The sequence below is a fragment of the Hemiscyllium ocellatum genome, chromosome 3 (assembly GCF_020745735.1).
Source record: "Hemiscyllium ocellatum isolate sHemOce1 chromosome 3, sHemOce1.pat.X.cur, whole genome shotgun sequence".
NCBI classification, from domain to species: Eukaryota; Metazoa; Chordata; class Chondrichthyes; order Orectolobiformes; family Hemiscylliidae; genus Hemiscyllium; species Hemiscyllium ocellatum.
The window spans coordinates 79,171,744-79,196,929 of record NC_083403.1 but is presented as its reverse complement, the minus strand read 5'-3'; the positions used below and the strand labels follow the sequence as shown (position 1 = coordinate 79,196,929).

The window sequence follows — 25,186 nt, the reverse complement described above, 5'->3', positions numbered from 1 at the left end:
AAGTCCTTAATCTGAAACATCAATGTCTAACATACTGCACAATCCAATCAGTGAAATCCTAAACTTAATCTTTAACTTATATTGTATGTGAAAGCAAGCTGTTACAAATATTTAATGATTTTTTGATGGCTTTTATCTTCAAGAGTAATTTACAGAATTCTATTTCTGAAATATATTTATGGAGGACAAGAAGCAGAATTCAAACAACAATAATTCTATAAGGAATCTGGAGACATCATCGACTGATTGCTGAAGTGATATCAAACCAGGACATAATTTCTCATCCTTATGTTAATTCTTCAGATATGGATGTCTCTAGAATTGCCAGCATTTATTGTGCATCCCTAGTTGTTCTTGAGAAGGTCGTGGTGAACTGTCTTCTTGAACAGCTGAAGTTAAACCTTGTTGTTTAGGGAATCCCCAAATCTTGACCCAAGAGACAATGAAGGAATAAATCAGAATTTTGTGTCTCTTGGAAATCATAGTGATCCCTTCTAAATAGTAGGGATGGTCCAAAAATCCTTCAGAAATGTTACAGTTCATCTTGTAGATAGTACATGTATTGATGGTAATCACAAACATATAAGAAAATGGGTACTTCAGTTGGTAAGTAGTTTGTCATTCGTGTGGACTGCTTTATTCCGTTGAGTTTCTTGAATGTTGTTGAATTTGCGTCCAATGAGCAAATGGAGACTATTCCTTCACAGTCCTAGTTGAGCCTGGATTGGTTTCATGTAACGCTCCCATCACCAAACTCGAATATCTCCCTATGTGACAGTATGAAAAGAGCACATCTTTATAAATCCAATTTGCTTTCTTTATAATACCATGTTCTTGTAGTTTTTGCTTCTGGAATCTGTGGGTCTGAGAGAGATTGCCAAAGACGCCTTACTGAGTTGTTATAGGACATTCCCCTAAATAGTATACATGATAGTCACTACATGGAATTCAGGTAAGCACCAGAACTAATGGCAGTTCCTCAAATAGATCCTGGAGGGGAAGAAAATGGGAGAGGTAGGACAAATGTGGGCGAACAAGGTTAGTAATCATACTATGGAACATTTGTAATCATTTCCTCCTGGCCATATATTAAGGCAAGATAAAATTCAGACACATGTCTTGACATGATTATCTTCCAGTAATTTTTTAATTCAGAGGAACTCAAAATGTTTCAGGATGTTGTTTGGGGCATCTGTATGTTGACTGAAACGCATTTCATTCAAGTAGTGTTCAGGCATAAATCATTGCATCAAGCAATTGTGCAATTTCACTTCTGCACCTGAAAATTATGTACAACAGGCTTGAATTTCACTTCACTCACACTCAGAAGTAATTACGTTATCATTCAGCAAATCCACAAAACATGCTCTGTCGTACTGTGCAAATGGCAGAGGGTGGGAACACTGGGCCACATCTTTAGCTGCTTCCTTCGAATGATTTACACATCTCAGGGGAAATTAACTGGGATGGAAAGGAGGCTAACTCTGAAAAGTAGTTACAATGCACTGAAAAAGCACATCCCAAACATTGGCAAATATCTAGGAGCATGCTGTGCTGGTATGACTCAGATCATTTCCAAACACATGACAGAATATATTAATACCTTACAAAAAAAAAACAGGGTTTTGTTTTGCATGCTAGAATTCTAAATTCACAGACATCAAAAGATCAATTCATTATTTCATCACTTTTTATAAAATCAGTGTTGAAGATTTGCAAGAGAGGAAACATCAGATGTTCGAGTTAACAATATTTTTGTTTGGAATGACAGTTAAACGTTAGGTGTAAATTCAGGTAAAAATGTTTTTAGCTGTAAAATCTCATTGACTGGCTGCTTTCTCTCCTGATAAAAATCAAGTCCTGTGATCAGCTCCACATCCCTCACTCGTGCTGTATGAGCCCAGATTCGCTCTTCAATCCATTGGGATTCTTTTTTATTATTCTGCCAAAAGAACACAGGATTCATTACCTACTGAGTAATTTATTTTGTCTTTTACAGTTTAAGAATGTTAATATTCCTAAGACAAAGCATCTGTTGTTATTTGGAGTTAAGATACTACTATTTATTGCTTACAGTTGAAAAAATATACACATTTACGTTGTTTTAATACATACCTAGCTTTAAACTAGTGTATTGAATAAATATGGCCCACATTGGAAGAGAGAATAAAATAGAATTTTACGAATGCATCATGTGGATAAGAAACATTTTTCAGAATCATGAAGTTACGAAAGTTAGAAAAGGCAGTTTTGAGCATGGAACAGGGAAAAAAATAAACAAGTTTCTGTATACTTAGGAAACACAATAAATCCACAAAATAATAATAATGTGATTGATGAATGGTTTCTCTTCATCCCTCTTCATGTGCCTGTGGCCTCTGACACTATTGACCATACAATCCTCCTCCAACACCTTTCTGTCATTTTCCAATTGCTGTAAATGCCCTGGCTTGGTTCTATTCTTATTGAGGCAATCAATAGGGAATTACCTACAATGCCTTCACACCCTTGTTCTCTGTATCCACAAGGATTTGTTTTTGGCCCTGCTATTTTTCATTTGCAGGCAACTCCATAGAGATATATTCCAAAAATCATAACATTAGTTGGCCACATCCAGTTCAGTCTCACTGCAACATCTCTTATCGCTTGCTGAACTTTACTAATGGTGGCAGGGATGCCCACTAGTTAGTGAATGATGGGAGCCCCACGTTATTTTCATTCAGAAGACCTGCATTTTCTGACAAGAGCAGCTTTTACCCCACCAATGTCTGTACTCCCATGGAACCAAAAGCTCAATAGGGCTGAAATTCTGGTGGCCAATTAGAAGCCAGCAATTCTGCTGGACTGGCAACACCAGCAGAAACAATGGCCATTACCATTATTGCATTGGAACTAGACAGAGGACGGGTGATGGGGCTTCAGGAGTCAGGTAAATGGAGCAGGGTAGTTTCCAGGGAGGGGGTCAGCAGCTGAAGGTGAGAGGTTAGGGTAGGGGAAACAAGGGCAAGGAGAAGGTTTCCTGCAGCCTGCCCCATAAAAACACACACACAAACACACTTTCCCAATGCCGTACCTCACAATGAAGCAGAGAGTGCCTTTGAATAAGGGCCCCATTCATTATGCGCTCCATCACCAGTCCTAAAAAGGTGATGGGCAAACCTGACCAGTGAGTCCACCAGTGGTTATATACCAGCAGTGGAATGAGGCCCTGACCTAGCCCTTAAGTGGCATAACAGCCTTATTGGGCTTCCAGATAAAAGACAATCCATCCCTAGAGACAAGTTGAAAGGCAACAAGATCTTAACTCTGCACCTTCTAGCCTGATCATAAAGCTTCTTCCTCTCAGACTAATCTCCAGAACGGCATTAAATTCCATTTAGTATCTAATTTGTCAGACTGCTTGTCTACATACTGTACTGAATGAGCAGAAATTTCCTTTAACTAAATATTGGAAAGGCAGCATAGTTTCAATCCCTACCACACACTCCATTTCATTGCCAGCAACATTATTCCCTCTCTTTGGCAACTCTCTGTGGTTTACTCACAACCTTGGTGTTATCTTTGACTCCAAGCTGAGTATCCAACCATACATTTGTAACGTTACTTACACCATCTTTTTCCACTTCAATACATCATTCTTCTCTCCCCTGTGCTAACATATTTGCTGCTGAAATCTTCATTCTTTTATAATCCTAGACTCGACTATTTCAACATACTCATGGATGGCCTCCTGCTTTCTAACCATCATAAACCTGAAATCATCCAAAACTCTCACCGGGGTCACTCTCACTAAGCCTCATTCAACTGTCACCCTTTGCTTTCAAATTACATTGAAGCTTGTTAATGAAAGCTTCTGTTGTAAATTTCTCATCTTTCCATATCCTCCCACCTTCCTAACTCTGTAATCTCTTCCTGGCCTCTAAAATATCTGTGCTTTTTCAGTTATGGCCTAATGAGTATCTCCGATTTTAATCGTATCACAGTTTCCAATGCTCTCAGCTCTGGAATATTCTCCAGAAAGCTTCTCTTTAAGACACTGCTTAAAAGCTACTTCTTTGTCAAGCTTTTGGCCATCTTCCATAACCCAATTTTCTCTTGATAATACCCCTTTGGAGCATTTTGGGATGTTTTACTATGTTATAGGTGCTAAATACATATAAATTGCTGTCATATGAATCACATAGATGGAAGGAGCAAAAAGGAAGTTGGCTTGCACTTTAAAAAATGATGCAGTGTGGAATGGTAATCACATTTCCATAAGGTTCTGTCAATTTCCTGTCAGACAACTCGTGGAAATTCCAGGCAAGTATGTTTATGCTCTTTTCATTACATTGTCTAGAAGTGTGGTGGATGCAGATTCAATTATGACTGACTAAGCAAATTGAATAAATAGGTAAAGGGGAACAATTTGCGGGACTATGGAAAGAGGGATAACTGGGATACTCATTTTAGGCACATGCATAGTGGGTGAAACGTGCTGTATCATTTGACAATGTTTGATACTTCTGCAATCTCCGTAATGAAATTGGATTGATAACATTTGTGACAATAAATGTTCATTTCTTTTTTTCCCTGAATCACAAAATCCTTTTGCATTAAAATACTAATGGGACACTCAGCTCAACAAAATGTGTTTCAGAAAACAGGTTTGATTGTTTATGAAGATTATATTTAAGTGAAGTATCTTGTAAGACTATTTGTTTTTATACTTTTCAAAGTTATGGACTGAAATTATGGAAGAACCATATTAAAACCATAGTTTTAAAGGATTACTGCATGTTTAGAAAACCAAGTCACTTGACACTTCTGGCAAATATTATGTTTGCAAGTAGCTGTTTGAATAAGCAGTAATTATGGTTGTAGATGAACTGGAGTTGAGGTGTTCTGTATAGAAATGTAGTTGCTAGCAATGAGACATTGGTCGATCTATGGACTAGTGACCGGTGTCAATGGCAAAAGCTTTTCGTCAGCCTAGTGATAATTTCTGAGGTAACTGAACATCTTAGGGCTGGGAGCAAGATACAGAGGTGAGTGTTTTGATCTCCACAGTTCCCTTCTAGTCAAATTTACAGAAAAGCATTTCAGCAGTTGCTGTAAGCTGTAACTTGTAACTGATAGGTCAGAGACCTTTTTCTAAGTGAACCAGCCACCTTGTGTCTCCTGTAAACCAGTACAAGTGTCTGGAGAAAAGCAGCAATGTTCTGGCCAGCATAAGAATCACAAGGATCATCTCAACAACTCATTAATAGAAATGGCTGAACTGCTTTCCAGTTTTGTTTCATCCACAACCAACGTGTGTGTGTGTGTGTGTGTGTATGTGTGTGTCTGTGTGTGTGTGTGTGTGTGTGGGCACGTGCCTGTGGAGTGAGGGATATTTATAAGAGGATTAGAGTTTAAATTTGTAGAGTCATATGTTAATGGTTTAATAAATAATAAGTCACAATTCTTATTCAATACAGAAGCCTGATCCATGCCTTTTATCATCATGGGCCTGAAAATCAAATAAATTGGGGAATTTTGTGCATTATTTTAAAACCTTTAATCTTTGTGATGATTCTGGTAATAGCAAAATTTGATTCCCAACGTCCTAGTGAGTTGGGACAATTTTAGGGAATGAATTCTGGTTGAGTTCTGACCAATAGGTTGTAAGTTAGAGTACAGTAATTAAACTACCAAGATTGATCTTGAAAGGGATACTCCTCTTGCCTGCTCATACATCCCACAAATCCCTGCAGCCCAATGCAATATTTCTACAGTCTGAGGGAAGTCATGGAAATGGGTAAATGTTTGGGATATTTAAAGGCATCTCAGGAATCTTCACAGGATAGCCTGTTGAGGGCCCAAATGAGAGTCAAGAGTAATATTCGAGGTGAGGAATGTGTTGCTGAGACCAGAAGCAAGCAAGTTCGCAAATTACCAAGGTTTTCATCTGTCTGTAAAACTATGATTTTTTTTGTAAATATAATGTAAAATCTTTCTATTTTTCGCAAAGTCAAATGCAATCATTTTAGGTCTCAGATTAGTTACTGAACCAAGAAAAATACAAAGCTCTATGTTTAAAATTAGTTTTATGCAATGATTTTGACAGCCACATACGTAAATCATATTCCTTGCCGCAGAAAGGCAGGATGGTGACTCAGTGGTTAGCACTGCTGCCACACAATGCCATGGACCCAATTTTGATTCCATCCTTGAGCGACTGTCTGTGTGGAGTTTGCGCATTCTCCCCGTGACTGCAGGGATTTACTCCAGGTGCACTAGTTTCCTCCCACAGTCCAAAGATGTGCAGGTTAGATGAATTGGCTGTGCTAACTTGTCCCATCGTGTTCAAAGATGTGTGGGTTACATGGATTAACCCAGGGCAAATACAGGGGTAGGGTTACAGAGATAGGGTAGGGGATTGGGTCTGGGTGGGATGGTCTTTGGACAGTTGGTGGTGACCCGATGGGCCAAATGGCCTGCTTCTGCACTGTGGGGATTGTATGATTCGAGAAATGGTCATCATATTGTCATCAGAGAAGTCAGTCAAAATTATGTTCCTATTTTAGAAGAGAGCTTAAAACAATGCCTAAGTAAATCCATCAAAGGCCCACCCTCTTGGCATTGCCATTTCTTTCATTACTTCCAAATATATTTTCAGGAAGTAATAAAGAAACCTGCAGTCCCTGATTTTTGTCCATAATTATACATTTACCATATGAAACCACAGAATGGTTGAAGCACAGAAAATGGCAATTTAGACCATGTGTCTGTGCTGGCACTAATGCTACTCCCCTGACTTTAGCCATAGCCCTGCAAAACTTTACTTTCAAATTGATGTGGGGTGTAGTCTACCACAGTCATGCTGTGATACAATGGCTCCCTTAGCAGAAGGACAAGACATAGGTCATGTAGCACTGAAGAATTCAATGAATTTTTATGACAGTACCTGGTATCGACATGTTTACATTATAATCACCAGCACGTGCATGTCTGGGCTGAAGCTAAATGTCTTGCAAGTATTGTTTGCTTCTCTCAACATTTCATGCTACTTGAGGACAGAGTTCAGTAAAATGGAGACTGAGAGCTTTACACCATGAGACTACATGCCATGATATGATGATGGCATCATGAGCATGCCCATTAAAGAGATATCACATATCTTTGAGAGACAGCACAACACAAATAATAATCCAACTCTATTTTGAAAACCTTATTGATCCTTCCACTCAGGCAACGCATTGAAGATGACCAACAATTCTGCATCTTACATGGTTGTCCTGCACTTTTCCTTGCTGCTCTATGTCCCACACAATAGTTCTCTGATCTGCCAGATATCCTGGATTTTATCATGAATTGACTCAGAAGCCTGTGGGACACCTCAGAAGAAAGAGCCAGTAGTATTTAGAAATGAAAATACTGCTCACATGGTACCAATAGTTTGAAATATTTAAAATAAGTCAGGCCATTTGATAGTTTTAATGTGTTCCCCTTCTGTGGTATCTCATCTTGCTTCAGTCCAAAATCTTTGGCATCTGAGCTGTGCACTCTACCACTGGGCAGGTACAGTGGTGCTCAGACAATTTATGACTCAGCAGTGATGGGGGACTGGGGTGTAGTCAAGTCTTCCTGTGGCGGGCTTGCATTGGGATGTGACTTGGTGCCAGATCATGGAAATTGTGGGCTGTGGTGCTGATGGCGGCGTTGGGAGGCAGACCAGGCGTGGATTCAACCGGCATTCTTCGACACAACTGAAGCAGGTAGAGAGGTATCAAGCAGGACCAAGGTAGGATACTTCCAGAAGACCCAGGAGAGAGTGTCCATCAACTGGGATTGGGGGGGGAGGGGCAGGTGGATAATGGATGCTCTGGCAGGCCCAAGGAATAGTTCAAACAAGCCCAAGGAGTGCAGTATGTCAGGGAAAAAGTCAGGGTTGGCTGGCAAGATCACCAGGGGGTGCCAGGTGGCACAGAATTAGAGTCATAGAGATGTACAACATGGAAACAGACCCTTCGGTCCAACCCGTCCATGTCGACCAGATATCCCAATCCAATCTAGTCCCACCTGCCAGCACCCGGCCCAGATCCCTCCAAACCCTTCCTATTCATATACCCATGATTGACAAGCCTCAAGGGGTTGATGGTGAGATGGTTTCCTGATTGTGTGAGAAGAGAGGTTTTGAGAACAGAAGTTTTAATTGAAAGGGGGTTGAGAGGCAAAGAGGGAGGTTAGGAAGGAGATCTTCTGAGTGGACAGGGGTGGTGAAAGAGGGAGTGGAACTAGAGAGAGGAGTTGCCAAGTGACTAGGAAAGATGGAGTTGGAGAATTAGGAGGTCAGCATGAATCAAATTGGTGTCAATAGGATGAGGTTCAATCCCTGTCCCAGCCGAGATGACTTGAACCTTGTTGTACCCATATGGTGGAGATTAGAGTACTATCTATTGGACTTGCCTCCAGACAGAGAACACAAAGATGGTGAGGATACATGGAACGTGCAAAGGCATAGTTTTGATTCAGGGCAAATCTTAGGGGCCTCTCTGACTCCATCAATGCTTTCGCTGAGACCTTTACCTCTATCTCCATCATTCCCCTCCCTCCCTCTAACCTCCACCCCTGTGTCAATAGTCTCACCAACACACACCCATCCCTAAAGAATCCTTTACAGTTTTATTTTTCTGCAGATTTCGTCACCATGATCAAAACTTACTACATGCTACAGTATATAGATTAAAAGACCATAAGATATAGGAGTAGAAATGAGGGAATTCAGCCCATCGAGTCTGCTCCATCATCCAACCATGGCTAATAAGTTTTTCAACCCGATTCTCCCGCTTTCTCCCTGTAACCCTTGATGTCCTTGACAATCAAGAACCTACCTATCCTGTCTTTCCTCATGTCAATATTTCCAACAATGAATTTTAGGGAAAAATGAATACATTTAATTAGAGACTTCATATATAAGAAACAAATTCAAAATTTGTGCTGTTGCCAGACTGGTCTATTTTACTTACTGGGCAGCTCTCACTATTATCTTGCCTGTGCGGTAGAATGAAGGACCGTGCATGTAGTAAACCCTTGCATTGTTGGGGAGTCTGTGCGGTGTCGTTGCAGTTGGTAAGGACAACATAGAAGTGAGTTGGGATGGGGATTGCTGTGCCATTGACATGTCTGAAGAAATAACATGGAAAATGAAACAAATGTCAACATTCGCATTCAGAATACACATCAAGTACAAACAGGATTATAGCGTTTCTCAAAGATAACTAATAGTTTGTTACTATTACTATAATCATGATGGTTTGTCTTAACTGACATTATTTGTTATCAATCCACCAGAGCAACAACAAACATGTCCTGCAGAGATCAGCAAAGGGTGCTTCCTGATCCTGTAATCCTCAGCGAAATGCCATATTTGTCAGGATGGGTGGACTCCATTATCAGGCTCGTAAATGTCTTCTGATTTGAAATGAGACCTTGTTTTCGGTCACCATGACATAGTCTGAGCATTTAATCATGCTCCTTCCAGAACTTTGAAGGCTGTGTGTGAAACAGTGCACTCTTATTGGAAATAGCTACTTATCTTTGATCACAGGTTTAAAATTTGGTTGCAACCCTTTAATACAGGAAGCTTTATTTTATTAGACTGATGCCCAGTAATATTTTATAACTGGGTGATTTTCTTCTAAATCCTCTGTAAGAAGGTTGTACATGAAAAGGGTTCATTGAATACTAGAAACATATTTTCTGATATTGAGTTCTCATATATTCAAGTCATTTGTATACTGTCAGCATTTTATTTTAAAAAATAAAGCTTTATCAAAAATAGAATCAAGTCAACATTATTTGTTTAGGCAACTACACAAGGGTAGCACAGTGGCTCAGTGGTTAGCACTGCTGCCTCACAGTGCCAGGGACTAAGGTTCGATTCCAGCCTTGGGCGACTGTCTGTGTGGAGTTTCCTGCAGGTGCTCCAGTTTCTTCCCACCATCCAAAGATGTGCAGGCCAGGTGAATTAGCCATGCTAAATTGTCCATGTGTAGGTTAGGTGCATTAGTCAGGGGTAAATGTTGAGTAATAGGGTAGGGGAATGGATCTGGGTGGGTTGCTCTTTGGGGGGGTGGGTGCAGATCTGTTGGGTTGAAGGGCCTGTTTGCACACCATAGAGATTCTATCTTCACCTCAACAAACAACACCAAAGGTAGGTATAATCCTTCATAAACATGCGGAACTGGGCTGTAAAATATTTTTTACTTTCATATTATAATATAAAATTTACATTATATGTTTTGTTTTCACTTATATATTTTATAAAGATGATTTTATCGAGCCTTTTACAGTGGCCAAAGTGTTTTACAGCCAATGAGGGACTTCTTAGTTACTAATATAATATAGGAAACACAAAAACCAATTGTCCAAATTTCACCAAGACCTACGTGACAATAGATTTTGTTTCAGTGAAGCTGATTGTGTGATAAATATTGGCCAGGACACAGGATAACTCCTCTGCTCTTCATTGCATCAAGGACACAGGTTAACTCCTCTTCTTTGCATCAGTAGCAGGGATACTTAAGTTTCATCTGAAAGAGCTGATAGAGCTTTCGTTTAACATCATCCAAAATAGGAATCCCTCAGGACTACAGTGGAGTGTTAGCCTAGATATTCATAGTGAAGACTCCAAAACCCACAACCTTCTGATTTAGAGGTAAGATAACTGTCATTATTTCAATGTTTCACTATGTAAACCTTGTTGTAATTGAAGTGATTAACATTTGTTCCAGGTTGAATTCTATTTCCAAACTGCAAGATTCAAAGTTTAATAGCTAACTTTAAAATTATTATCGCATTATGCTAGATAAATAGAATATAATGATAATGCTGAGCAAGAATGTGCAGTATCATAACTTTCATGTAATAATGTAAACTGCTCAATAAATTAGTCATGTCATGCAAGATATTTTAATTTTGTCTCAGCCAATGATCTAGCAAAGCTGAATTTTGTTTCTCATTAAACTAAATGCAGAACAAAATAAAAATATTTTGCTTACCCCTTAATTTGTTCAAGAGTATCGAAATGTCCATCATAATTATAGTCAAACACTGGCCCACTCATTACGATGATGCCATTGCGCTGTGCAGCATCTCTTGGCAGCATAATGTTGTGGAAGTAATGCCAGATCTCTGTGAAGCAATCAGCCAGATGGAACCTGGTAATTTTGCAGTATACTGAATGACAAGAGCTATTAAAATTTAAATTTTATCAATGTCAATAACATCTTCAGCCAAAAAGATTTTTATCTTGTAAATTGTTTTATAATAACCTTTTTATTACTGTTGGGTGTTTATTCTAATCCCTGAAACAGTCAACACAGGTTGACTGTTAGTTCTTAGGATCATGCCTTTTGATCTTGTCTAACCCCAAATTTTGTGTTTGTAAATTATGCAGTTTTAATTTCCAGCAGTAAATTTCAAAATAAATATTTCTGCTTATAATTTCAGCAACAAAATCTTGTGTTGTGATGCATTCTCAAATAATATTTTTTAAAAATCAATACTGAAAATAACTTTGTTATGAAAAAGATAAAATGACATCTTCCTACTCATTAGGAGTCAATTACAGAATGGAATTGTTTTGTTTTGAAGTTATCTGAATCAGGTTCAGTATTGGCAAATTCTTAGTTATCAGACTTTTGAGTCCTGACCTGCACATTTCCCAGGAGAATCCATTATTCATTAGGATTTTCACAGAGACAATTAATGGCATAGTTACAGGCTTCCTGTAATTGACATAAGCTCTTGAAGCTGGAGGGCCAAGCTTGTCAGGAGCAGCAGGCTGTTACCAACAGTAAGTAACTGATGAAGTACTTGAGTCGGGCAGCACCCTCAAAGCATTTTTTTAAACTTCAATTAAAAAGAGTTTTTGACAATTCTTGCAGCCTGACTACAACTGAAGCACAGAAGGGAGTGTTGCCCCCAGACTGGCAAAGATCTCCGCAAATGGAAACTTGCACCAGTGGAATGAAAAATTCTTGGCATCTTCCTTGAGTTATAGTTAACAAGGCCGTTAATGAGATTAGTGGCCATGCCTGATCCCTTCTTCATGACACCACTGGAAGACTAGCATGTTAGACGGAACTGGCATTTCCTGATTCTATGTGCCTCTGTTAGCAGCCCATTTGGACCCAAAGGTTCTACTTAATGGTGTTGGAATCTTTGGGATGCTCTTATGTTGATGAACTCAAAATTTCTTTCACATAGTTTCCCATGGATAAATAGGAATGGGTGAATTCACATAGCGTCAATGCTGCAAGACTAGCAATCAAGTGTTCCTGAATATGAATCGTCCCACAGAAAGCTGTGAAATAAAACTCAGTAAAAGCAAGAACCATATAAAAATCTGACCAGCTAACCTATCTAGCAGATTTTTGTAAAAATCCAATTAGCCAATTCATGTTTTTAAAGGAAAGGAGTGCACAATGCCTGCCCCCTACACTTAAAGTCCTCAAGGTAGCTACGTCTGATAAAAGAAAACATGTTCATCTCCCATGGGCAAGTCAAAAACTAGGACACAGGAAGATTTAAACTTGTATTATTTAAAGAGAGGCACATATAGATCAGGAAATAGACAGACTTAATATATTATGGACACATTAAACTTAGAACAGTTTAAGTTTGAAAGCAGATGAAGTACATTGCCGGTGACAAGCATTTTGGTATAGTATGTGTTAGAAGGTGGGGGTAGAAAACCCCAAAGTGTAATAGATATCTAAGGATTGGCCAGGAGAGTTTTGTAAAATAAAATGGGAAGGGAAATGATTAAACCTGAATTTAGTACAAAATGTATTGTTAAAAGGGAAAGAAGCAGCCAGCACAGTTTTTCAGATCATTTTATATGACTGAAAAAACGTCACTTCTGTAGAGTTGTCAGGGAAACGAGTCATAAAATGAGAAGATGAAAGGCAAAAACTGATTACTCCTCTTAGCAGACAAACATTTCCTGTGTATTACATTCCAAACTGCAGACGCAGTTTGCTTTAGTCTTTCAGGAATATAAAAAAAGTTAAAAACCAACTGCAACACTTGGTTTGTGTGTGTGTTAATTGACAGACGTACCAGTGTGAACTAGTGTACTGTGAAGGTCACAACTGGAGGACATCATTAGACTTCAAGTATAAGGAAATCTCATCCATGTTGCTAGTTCTGGAGGTGAGGCAAACCAGCGAAGTCATCATTGAGAAGAAAACAAGACTAAAAACTGTCTTTTAACTGCGTAATCAAGAATCTTGAAATCAACTGCTTCACTAATGAATAGCAGCCAAATGCCGTAATGTTCCATTATCTATTTTCCATGGAACACAGAGAGTGATTTGTATACCTTTTTAACTTCTATCATTTTACTCAATTCATTGTTCTAATTTATGTATGTGTGGACATGTGTGTGTTATTATTATCTTTTCTCACATTTAATAGTTAATAAACTGATCTTTTCTTTAACTCAATAAAGACCGGCTAATATAGCTCCTTTTAAAGCATTACGAAAAGTATCCAGAAGAGAAGGGATTATTTTAAATTAACTTTGTTGCAACCCAGATGAGAGAAGGGGAGTCAGATTATCCTTCCTTACCCAGCAGTATAGCCATTTGGGGATCCTGTCTGAAATTGGGACAAATTAGGGATCCTCAGCCATGATGGACCACAATACTTAGATTGCTTCTTCTAAAGTGTTGCATTATTCCATTTTTATGAGCACAAAGATCTAGAGCAGATTTTATGTGCTTCAAATATTTATTAATTTAGTCAGAAGACAAATCACACAGGAAATAATTGCATATTAATTTCACTTACTTTGGAAAGCTGAATACATAGGCACAATATTGCTCGTAATTAATGCATCATATTGTTCCACCTCTGATTTATTCAGATCTGAGAAGGATACATTAACAATTAATAAAAAGAATGAATTCTCTAATATGAACCACAGTGAACAGGAATCATTTTCATTTCCTTCGTCCAAACAGTCAAAGCATTTAGCATAAAAACAGTTTTGTTTTACAAGGTTTGGACAATGCAGCGAAAGGGTTCAACACTGACCAACAAATATTTAGCCAACTGAAATTTTGCATATTTCTAAATGTTGATTGCAGTACTCAACAAACAATTCCAAAGTTCAGTACTAACTATGGATCAAGACAGAGATTGAACTTCTGTAGAGTGCAGAAAGAGGCTATTCGGTCTATCAAGTCTGCACCAACTCTCCAAACAGCATCACACCCAGACCTAACCCTGCACATCTTTGGACTGTAGGAGGAAACCAGATCACCTGGAGGAAACCCATGCAGACATGGGGAGAATGTAAAGACTTCACAGTCACCTGAGGCTGGGTTTGAACCCAGGTCCCTGGTGTTGTAAGACAGCAGTGCTAACCACCGAGCCAACATGCCTCACAACTTCAATTTCCAAGTTCAATTGGCATCAAAGTGTATGGGTTTTACATGTTACTTATAACCAGAGGAGGTGATCAACAAGTAGATTGACTTTGAAAGTGATGTGGTGATTCCACAATCAGTGACCCAATGGTTTAAGTGAGATTCTTTTATATTTACATGCTCTCATCAAAAGAAGTCCACACTTAATGCACTTACTTGGAATATGAAGAAAATCATAGGTAATGTTTAATTCTGGATTATAGTTTGAACACTTCTGGCTGTTGTTTGCTAAGATTCGAGGATCAGCACGCAGACAGTCTGAAACATTTGGACTAATCTCTGTCTGTTGGTCAAATAAGACAAAAGTTAAAAGAAAATGATTGAAAGAGGAATTGTGCTGGACTGATTTCAGGTCCCAAAACAGCCAGGAATTATCCAGTGCTCAGTATACCAGCACCAGGTCAATCCAAAAGAATATTCTAGTGTGTTTTAAGGAGCTAGAATACTGCAAAGGAGATGGAAATACATCTTACTGAATGTTTTCACCAAAATTACACCTCCCTACTGAGATAAATGAGTCTCAAAAGTTTTTTTGCACAAACTACTGGTGTTTCTTCATCACTTATAAAACGTACCAACATAGAGTCCCTCTAGTGCAGAAAGAGGCTATTCGACCCATTGAATCTGCACTGACCCTCCAAAGAGCATCCTAACCAGACCCACCCCCCTCCCCCCATCAGTGATTGTGCATTAGAACCTGCACATCTTTAGACTGTGGGAGGAAACCGGAGGAAACACACGGAGCCACGGGGAGAATGCACAAACTTGATACTGACAGTTGACCAACTAGGTTAAGGAGACAAGCCCTCTTTAGTACGTTGGTTAGAGACAAAAAAACTACAGATGTTGGAATCTTGTACCTCAGCCGAAATGATGATGTTGTTGGCATCAATCTGATCTGGATGCTTGTTGTATAGAGTTAACTGAGTTACTGGAACTCAAGCCCCAATCAGGCCATTTACCACACATAAATAGATAGGAGAATATCCTAGGAATGCATTAGGAGATAGAAATGAAAGGAATAGAAATTGAAAGGATCAAGCATGATTATAGCTACAAAGTAATTTGGAAGGTAACTCTGCACATTCTGATCCATTGTCTGAGCTCAAGAGATTCTTTGTCTCTCACAAAATTTGAACAGAAGACAGGAGTCTGACAGATGATCAGCCATGATTGTAGAGAATGGAAGAGCAGGTTGGAGGAAACCCATGGCCTACTTTGTGATTTGTTTGTTATGCTCTTATGGCAGCCGGGTCAGTATGACATTGAAAGGTTATGATTCTTAATTTTATCCCAAGAAAGGTGGAAGTCCTGCCACAGAGACTGAAAGTTCGTGACTGAATCTCATGAGTGGACAGCAAGACTATTGGGCAATCTGAGTGGCGGCGGCTAATTATGCAGCTGCTACCATGACCGCTATCCAATTGAGGATTGCAGCCCATCTCTCAAAACTGCTGGCTCAGTCAAAGATCGAGCAGTTCTGGAGTCTCAACTGTGCCACAATAAAGGTGGCCAAAGCAGAGATTGCAGGGAGAAGGAGAAAGCAGATTAGAGAAGTGTCGGTATGCAAGGCATGGCAGGAATGCTGGGAGACTGGAGAACCCTCCACTGATGGAATTGGAACCATAGAGTTGGCCATTGTCATTAAGGATTCCACTGTGGACCATGGACTGGTCAGAAAAGGAAGGTCACCCTGAGGAAACTGCATTGATGTACCTGACAGTCTTCCCACAAAATGTTGATGGGGACCTCTGCCAGCTCTGTAAAGATCCTGGCGCCATAATAATTTAACCGAGAATGGGCCAGTTAATTAAATTTTATATTATAACTGACTGAGCTACTGGCATTTCCACTTTTGAAGTTATCCTATGGTGGCAGAAAGCCATCAGGCTCCTCTTCTGTCTCCCAGCCCAAATCCAGTGGGTTTGTAAACCTCAGCCCCATTAGTTGAGAGAAGGGATACATAGTGGAATTGAATCAGAAACAGTCACACAAACCTTTAATCGGGTAATTTCTGGGAATACTGGATACCTTTGTGAACTAGTTAGTGGCCTATGTCAATCTTGTGCATGTTCTCATAACCAACCAAAGATCAGACACTTTTAGCAGAAAGAACTAGGTCCCCACCTCATCCTCTTGGCTATGAAAGCTCCATGGCACTGGAAACCTCTTGCTGGCAAATGTTGCAACCATAGAATAATCTACTACCACACAAAAAAAAACTACAGGACAAGGTTGTTTTCAATTTTGCATGCACTACTATTAATTTCTAGAGTCTCACTGTGAATGTGGGAAAATGAAGCTTTTTTCTCCTTGTGGCTTTTCCTCTGTCAAAATTATGTTAAAAATACAAGACTTCCACTGGCATAGCACAAATAAACATATATTGGTCTCCAAACCACAATCGCTTCCCACATCTCACCCACATATTTACATTCCAAATGGGTATGTTGCAAGCTTTCCTGTTTTCTTCTGTTGTTGACGTCGCATCTCAGTATTCACTTTTTCTTAATGTCTGTTTCTTTTCCTTCGTCATCACAACTCAAACTCCTAATACTGTATTTAATCAATTTTTGTCTCTAGGCTGAAAATTACAGCATTGGGACCCCCGTCCTCACTGTTTTATACTCAATTTACATGTTTCTAGACATGCCTTCACCCTCCTCATCTAAGAAATTGATGTAAACTGTAAAATGTAAACTGCAGAACTGACAATAATCTGACTTATTCCTGATGAAGGGCTTATGCTCGAAACGTCGAATTCTCTATTCCTGAGATGCTGCCTGGCCTGCTGTGCTTTGACCAGCAACACATTTGCAGCAATAATCTGACAGTCAGACAAGGAGACTTGGATGCATGTTGTTTTCTGCCAGCCTGCTTATCTTCTATTCATGCTGTTACCATCTGTACCATGAGCTCTTATTTTCTTCAGTAATTCTGGCCCTGGGCAATTAGGGATGGGCAAAAATGCTGCCGAGCCAGCAACACCCTCACCCCATAAATGTATAACAAAACAAAATGATGTGACAACAGGGTCCTTTGGTGGAGTCAGCACAACAGTTATAACCTGGTCAAAGCTCCATAGCAGCCATTGCTGCCCCAGAGCTGGTGGTCCCAAAATTTCAACTATTGACCCTGCTAGGGTCCTAACACCCAATTTGGGAAACCCTAATCTATGTTCTCAAATTTATTGTTGTAATCTGCTGTTTTATCTGTCCCTGAACATCAGTATTCGAGTGAGAGCATTCCTGGAAGAAACAAACTTACCAATTTTGAAATACTGTATGCACTCCATAAAGGCATTAAGATGTCAGCACTATATCCAGTCACATAAGATGCCTGGTGCAAGAGGCAGTATGTGCTGTTCTTCTGTAAAACACGGGGCCTTCCGTAAGGCATGGTAATGGCTTCCACTTTTTTAACTGAAAAGACACAATTTTTGTCTGATTAGGAAGTTTGCAGATGACATGAAAATTGGTGGAGTTGTGAATAATGAGGAAGGTTGTCCAAGGATGCAGCAGGATATAGGTCAGTCGGAAAGTTGAGTAGAGAGTTCAGTTCGGACAAGTGTACGGTGATGCATTTTGCAAAGTCAAATGAAAGAGGAAAGTAAACAATAAATGGTAGGGGCTGTGGAGCATTGCTATACAAAGGAATCCTGAGGTCCAAGTCCATAGCTCCCTGGACTTGGCAACACAAACAGTTAAGGTGGTAAGGAAGGCATACAACATGCTTGCCCTTCATCTGTCAGGGCATTGAGTATAAAAGTTGGCAAGTCATATTGCATCTGTATAAAACTTCGGTTAGGCCATATTTGGAGTAGTGTGCAGTTCTGATTACCGCACTGTAGGAAGGATGTGAAGCTTTGGAAAGGGTGCAAAATGCCAAAATGTTGCCTGAATTGGTGTGCATTAACTATAAGGAGAGCTTGGACAATCTTGGATTTATTTTTGCTTAACTGTCTAGGCTGAGGGCCGACTGATAGATATGTATAGAATTATGAGAGACATACATAGGGTGGAAATTCTAAGTCTTTTACCTCAGGTAGAAATATTAAGAGGTATAGGTTTAAAGTGAGAGAGGGTAACTTTAAAAGAGATATGTGAAGCAAAGTATTACACAGAGAGGGGCAGGTGTCTGAGACATGCTGTCAGGGGAAGTGGTAGCAGCAGATACAATAGCAACATTTAAGGGTCACTAGGACACATGAACAGGCAGGAAATACAAGAATGTGGACCGTATTCAAGCAGATGTGATTAGGTTAGAATGGAATGATGGTCAGTGCAGACATGGTGGACTGAAGGGCCTGTTCCTGCAGTGTAATGCACTATGTTCTATGCAATTTTATCATTCCACCTGCCTTTCAAATCTCATTATGACGATATAATAATAAAGTTACCTATTTTATTAATTGTTCTGCAACTTCAGCCTAGTGTAGGAGTAGAGTTGGGAGGTCATTTTGCAGCTGTATAGGACATTGGTTAGGCCACTGTTGGAATATTGCGTGCAATTCTGGTCTCCTTCCTATCAGAAAGATGTTGTGAAACTTGAAAGGGTTCAGAAAAGATTTACAAGGATGTTGCCAGGATCTGAGCTACAGGGAGAGGTTGAACAGCCTGGGGCTGTTTTCCCTGGAGCGCCGGAGGCTGAGGGGTGACCTTATAGAGGTTTACAAAATTATAAGAGGCATGGATAGGATAAATAGGCAAAGTCTTTTCCCTGGGATCGGGGAGTCCAGAACGAGAGGGCATAGGTTTAGGGTGAGAGGGGAAAGATATAAAAGAGACCTAAGGGGCAACTTTTTCACACAGAGGGTGGTACGTGTATGGAATGAGCTGCCAGAGGATGTGGTGGAGGCTGGTACAATTGCAACATTCAAGAGCCATTTGGATAGGTATATGAATAGGAAGGGTTTGGAGGGATATGGGCCAGGTGTTGGCAGGTGGGACTAGGTTGGGTTGGGATATCTGGTCGGCATGGACAGGTTGGACCAAAAGGTCTGTTTCCATGCTGTACATCTCTATGACTCTATGACTCTATAAGTGTGGTAAAACTGAGTGTCATTCTCTAAAGGGTGAGGTTATATTTATAGGTGTGACATTATACAGAAGTGCTCAAGTGAGGATTGAGTATTTCTATACAACAATTGAATGCTATCCTGAGCTGCTTTTATTCATTCCCACATGGCTAAACACAAATTAGTATTGGCAGAGATTGAACAGAGCCATGGCAACTCCTTCATCTTACAGTAGAACTAACATCATAAGGAGGGAAAAATTGCCCTAAGATGATTTAGAAGTTACAATGTGCAAACTCAAGCAAAACCTTTACATGTAATTTGATAGCTCAGTTTTTAAAATTAATTGTTTATTCTTTTTAACTTCCAATAAATGGAAAGATAACCAAAGTTACCAAACTGCTCACACATACATTAGAATTTATTGTTATTCAGCCAGCCTTGGCATTCTTTTGAACTAAGTTTTAACAGATTATTGGAACACTGTCATTTTGACAATCTGGCAGAAATTAGAATGAAGGAATAAAGTCAGACCATTAGTCTTACATCTAATTAGTCTGCCTATACACAGTAATCTGTCAAAACATATGCACATAGGACCTTGTCATGACATGCTTAAGTTTTGGCATGCTGTCTTGACTATTCTAATACAACTAATATAAAGATGCTACTACTGAGTAAGTGAATCTCAGTAAAAGAGAATCAACTACTTGGATATGTTCTATGATGTAACATGCATTGGAAGTGAGGATAAGTTAATTACTATTCATTTTAATTAAGTCCCACATTATTTTATAAATTTTATATGCTATTATTGCATTCTGAAAGTTACAGTGTGTACTTCTACACATAAGCCAAGTAATCGACGTGCTTTATTCCAGCTTATAAATAAATAACATGCCATTTTCAGCTAGCCTGGCATTCAGCCAATGTGGTCTGTTACTTCCATGGGGAAAAGAACATTTGATACCATTTTACAGAAAGCTCATTTTCAGCAATTCAACACAGATCTTTAGAAGTCTGTCATTCTTGCATTGCCTTAATATGCATTGTGGCTTCTAAAAGGTTGAGTTGTCATGCAAACAAGTCTGGAGTACAAAACCAAGGGGAGGAGTTATAACTTAGCTAAAAACAGTTGCTTCATTGTGCCCTTTGAGACTTCACAAGACTAATAGAATATTGGCACTTTGGGAGTTTCCTGAAATAGGATCTTGTAAATGAGAATCCTCTCAAAATAAAACCCAGACTTACCCAGAATATTGGAAAGCAAATCAGTGTGCCCTATTGTGCCAAAAGGTATCTGATGCTGAAGCAGCATCACAAAGAAAAGAAAAATCGCATTGACTCACTGAAAGTTCAATCATCAATACTTATAAATGTAACTGAATGGGTACAACACAGTAAGAAGCATTTCAGCCTGTCATGTCCATTATGGCACTTTACAAGAGCACCTCAGATAATTCCACGCACTGTTTCCTCATTCATCATCCTTCTTGTTCCTCTGCAGGTGCTTATCTAATCATCTTTTGAAAGGTCAGTTGAATCTGCTTCCACTTCATTCTGTTAAGATGGACCCGCGGGGTCCCGTCTTTGCGTGTTCTTTTGGAAGGAGAGACCCACACTGGCAACTTTAGTTTGGCGCAGACTGCCGTTTATTCACAGGATCTTAACTGGGAAACGATACAACGAATTTTCAAGCATGCATTCGTTGGAGAAGGCATTCTGCCCCCCCGTTCGGACTTGGCACAGTTATACTTCGCGCTGCCTGGAGTCCCCGGTTAGATTTTCCTTGTCCGCCTTCCTCATTGGTCCGTTCATCTGTGCGCGAATGGATCCGTCTTCCCATTGGCCGCATCGAGGTGTCTGTCCAGCTCCTGCTGTGCTTGACAATGGCACAGACGTCCTGGGGCCAGCGGTTCCGATCTCGTAATCAATAGTTCATTGTTTAGAGAATCAACTCTCATTACTATGTGGCTGACAGGCTAGTTGTTTTCCGTGATTTAATCAATAGTTTCAGTAAGTAAATTAACAGGTACTTTTATCAACTATGAGTTCCGATAGAGCAATTCACACTGTCTGACAGTTACAGGTTCCTTTATCAACTATGAGTTTCGACGGAACAATTGACACTGGCTGGCAGTTACAGGCTCCGTGATTTAATTAACAAAATGTATATCAATTGCAAGCACCAGACAGGTAGTCATGCAGTTGCCAGCTTCAGCCCGCATGGCTGTTATTAACCGTTTCAGGGCTGGAACTAGAAGTGTCTGTTGCAGTAATAGTATTACCCTCCCTAGCCCTACATTAAACACCCTAGTAGTGTAATCACCCCAACAATTCTCAAACAGTACATTCCAGGTCCTAACATCACACATTAAAATTTCTCCCTAGATCATACTTGTATCTTTTGGAAAGCACTTAAAATAAACCTTTCACACCCTTCCACCAGTGAGAACAGTTTCCCCTTTAACCTGTTGATCATGAATTGGAATACTACTATCAAATCTCCTCTCAATCTTCTCTGAGGAGGACAACTCCAGCTTATCAAACCTATCCATGTGACAGAAGACCATACATATGCCTGTGTTCTTTCATTCCATTAGTCAGCCTGATTAATTCTCAGTGTTTATAAAAACAAGACAGATGCAGTTTTATTCAAAGCAATTGAACAATTTCATTTTGGGCATGGCAGCTACCACATGACAGAGGATTGGACATCCCCTCCAAGACACTCTTGGTACCAGCACTCACTGACAATGCGAGTGACACACTCAGCTCCCCATGGTAGAACAGAACAGAACAGAATCCCTAAAGTGTAGAAACAGGCCCTTCAGCCCAACAAGTCCACACTGACCCTCTGAAGAGTAACCCACCCAGACCCATTCCCCCCTAACCCTATATTTACCTCTTAATAATGCATCTAACCTCTACATCTCTGAACACTATGTGTAATTTAGCATGGTCAATTCATCTAACCTGCACATCTTTGGATTGTGGGAGGAAACCGGAGTACTCAGAGGAAACTGATGTAGACATGGGGGAAATGTGCAAACTCCACACAGACGGTAGCCCGAGGTTGGAATCAAACTCAGGTCCCTGGTGCTGTGAGGCAGCAGTGCTATCCACTGAACCAACCCCCTTTTTTTAAAGAGTAACCTACCCAGACCCATTCCCCTACCATATATTTACCCCTGACTAATGTACCTAACCTACACATCCCTGAACACTATGGTCACGGGGAGAATGTGCAAACTCCACAAAGTTAGTCGCCCAAGGTTGGAATTGAATCTAAGTCCCTGGCACTGTGATCAGCAGTGCTAACCATTGATCCACTATGCTGCCTATGGTACGGTAAAGGAAGTAGGTTTATTGATAACTTGACAAGAGAGGATGGCAGGGATAGGTGTGCACCCCAGGTCAGAAAATGATCACACAAATGTGTGATTTGTCATGGAAGTCAGGTTGGTCCTGGAAGTGCAGCATGTCTCAGCATGGTCCTTTACTTCCATAACATGTTCGTGTAGATTCATGGGCTCCTCCCCATCCTCAGGGAAATTCTCCTCATCTAAGAAAGGCTGATTCTCTGTTCTTGTTGCCAGGGTTTTCAGTTCCCTCTGTATCTCAGAGACCATCAGACTGGTCGAGGCAATGAAGAAATTTAAGAAGCCTAATAATGTGCTCTGTAGTGGCTGTGGTGGAGATCTGAGCTCAATTGCAGCATTCCCCTGCATCATGCCAGAGATACCTCATGAACATCATCAGCCATGTTTATAGAGAATAGTTTTGTCACTAAGGATCCATTGATCGACCTGGGTTTGAAATTCAAAATCTCTGAGGCTAATTTGTGCAAAATGTATGTGTTGTGACAGCTGCCTGAGAAATGAGTACAAGCCTGCATTATTATTGATCAGACACCAATTACATATTCAATACAGCAACTCACTTCCCAAGTTACAAATGCAACTGGTTGTTCCCAGGGAGCATTTATGCTCCCACTTGAGGAAATCCAGCAATGAAAGCAAGCATAGCTGACTTTTCAGCTAGCCGTCTTCATTAGTGGTGAACAGAGGTAACAAGCAGCTAAAAAAAGATTATGCTTGGAAGTGAATGGACTAATCCTCCATTCTGAAGTATACAATACAAGGGAGGTCAATATTCATCAGGTTTTGCTTCTTGGGAAGTGGATAAAATCATTGGCAAGATGAAAGAGATGTTGGTCACTTCCGTCATTAACAAATGACTAATGACACTATAGACTTTTATAAAATAAGTAAGCTAACACTAGAAACTAAAACAACATATCAATTATCAGTCACCCTAAATACAAGCTCTAATTGCATTGCAGAGAGCCATGTCCAAACATGTAAAGTCTCTTGAAATACCAGAAGTTTTCAAACAGAAAGTGAAATTATAAGAATTGTAGCTTGAGAGAAACAGTAGACAGGAGGAAGAACTTTAAAGGAACTCATCAAAATTTGGAACTCTCAATTTCTCAAAATTAGCATACCATCATTTTGAGCTGTAGAACCGCGTAATAAGACCTGGCTGAGAACAGTCAATATTCAAAACTCCAAAAAGGCGGCTCTGAAATCTATTCTCATCGACTAGTTTTGACTAAGACAGGACATAGAGAGATTCCATCATGAACTATCCGGAAGGAAACATCTCTCCAGGTGGTGAAAGTGAGAGAGAGAGAGAGAAAAACTAAGGAAAGGTAGATTTTAAAACAGCATGTGATCTTCTGTAAAGTAACAGGGCAGCTAAAAGTAAAAGCTAAACACCACGTCAGCAGAACAAGAAGCCATGAATCTTTTCCCTTTTTCTTCTCCCAAAATCTATTGTTCTGAGGAACTTATCTATGGAAAAGGAAAGGCTAACTAGCCAGCTACACAAACTGCAAGTGCCAAAGTGCTGTATAGACATTCTTCCTGTTTTTGTCTCACTGGTACTTATAATTTTGATAGTTGTAATTTCTCGTTAAAAACATTACCACTTTATAATATGAGATTTGAATATGCAGAAGGCTCAAAGATCATGAAAACGAGCTTCTTTATTCCACTGGAATTAGGTCATTACAAACATGAAGGGAAATTGAGGTTAAACAAGAAAGCACTTACAGTTTCTACATGGAATGAAGCCTATGGTTTATGTTGAATTGAAGAATCCTTTGTCTGTTTACTCTTTCTTCCTGAAGGCTCCTTCCCTGAAAGGCATCTTCTTTTCCAGAGAGGGTCTATTTGACTGGTTCAGCAGCCCCACCTCACCATCACCGCCTACTTCAGGAGATTCCAGCATACCTGCTCAAGCTCCTCTACCCAACATGCTCCGTCATCATTGCCACCTGCTGCTGAAGCTTACGTTGCATTTTTATTGCTCAGAAGCTTTCATTAATACCATATAATAAAATAACATTTAATATATTTAATCAAAACATTCACTGCAAGTCCTCGTTGACTTAAATCACCACAAATTAAAAGGGACAACATGAGGTATGTTCTTCCAGAATTCGCTGATCTGATGGTTACGACATCTCCTTTATACATCTATGAATGTGCCTTTGAGACACTAACCTTGAGTGCCCAGACAGTAGTTGCACCAAATCCTTATATTTGTGCAATTTGAAAAATAATATGACATGTCTTGGTAAGTATTTTCCAGGACATCCTTAAAAGCCACTGGTATCACCTCAAGGAGGTCTGCAGGTAGT

At 39.8% G+C, this 25,186-nt stretch overlaps 1 protein-coding gene across 1 annotated transcript in view; it reads right to left on the bottom strand.

Moving 5' to 3' along the window:
- Positions 1–1,771: 1,771 nt before the first annotated feature.
- Positions 1,772–25,186, bottom strand: part of LOC132835573 (venom phosphodiesterase 2-like) — a 126,330-nt gene continuing 102,915 nt past the window's right edge. The window contains exons 19-24 of the mRNA XM_060854837.1: positions 17,730–17,884; positions 14,619–14,745; positions 13,822–13,899; positions 11,025–11,157; positions 8,991–9,147; positions 1,772–1,942 (exon numbers count right to left, since the gene is read on the bottom strand). Of these exons, the coding sequence (XP_060710820.1) occupies positions 1,772–1,942; positions 8,991–9,147; positions 11,025–11,157; positions 13,822–13,899; positions 14,619–14,745; positions 17,730–17,884 (821 nt within the window). The remainder of the gene's footprint in view (positions 1,943–8,990; positions 9,148–11,024; positions 11,158–13,821; positions 13,900–14,618; positions 14,746–17,729; positions 17,885–25,186) is intronic.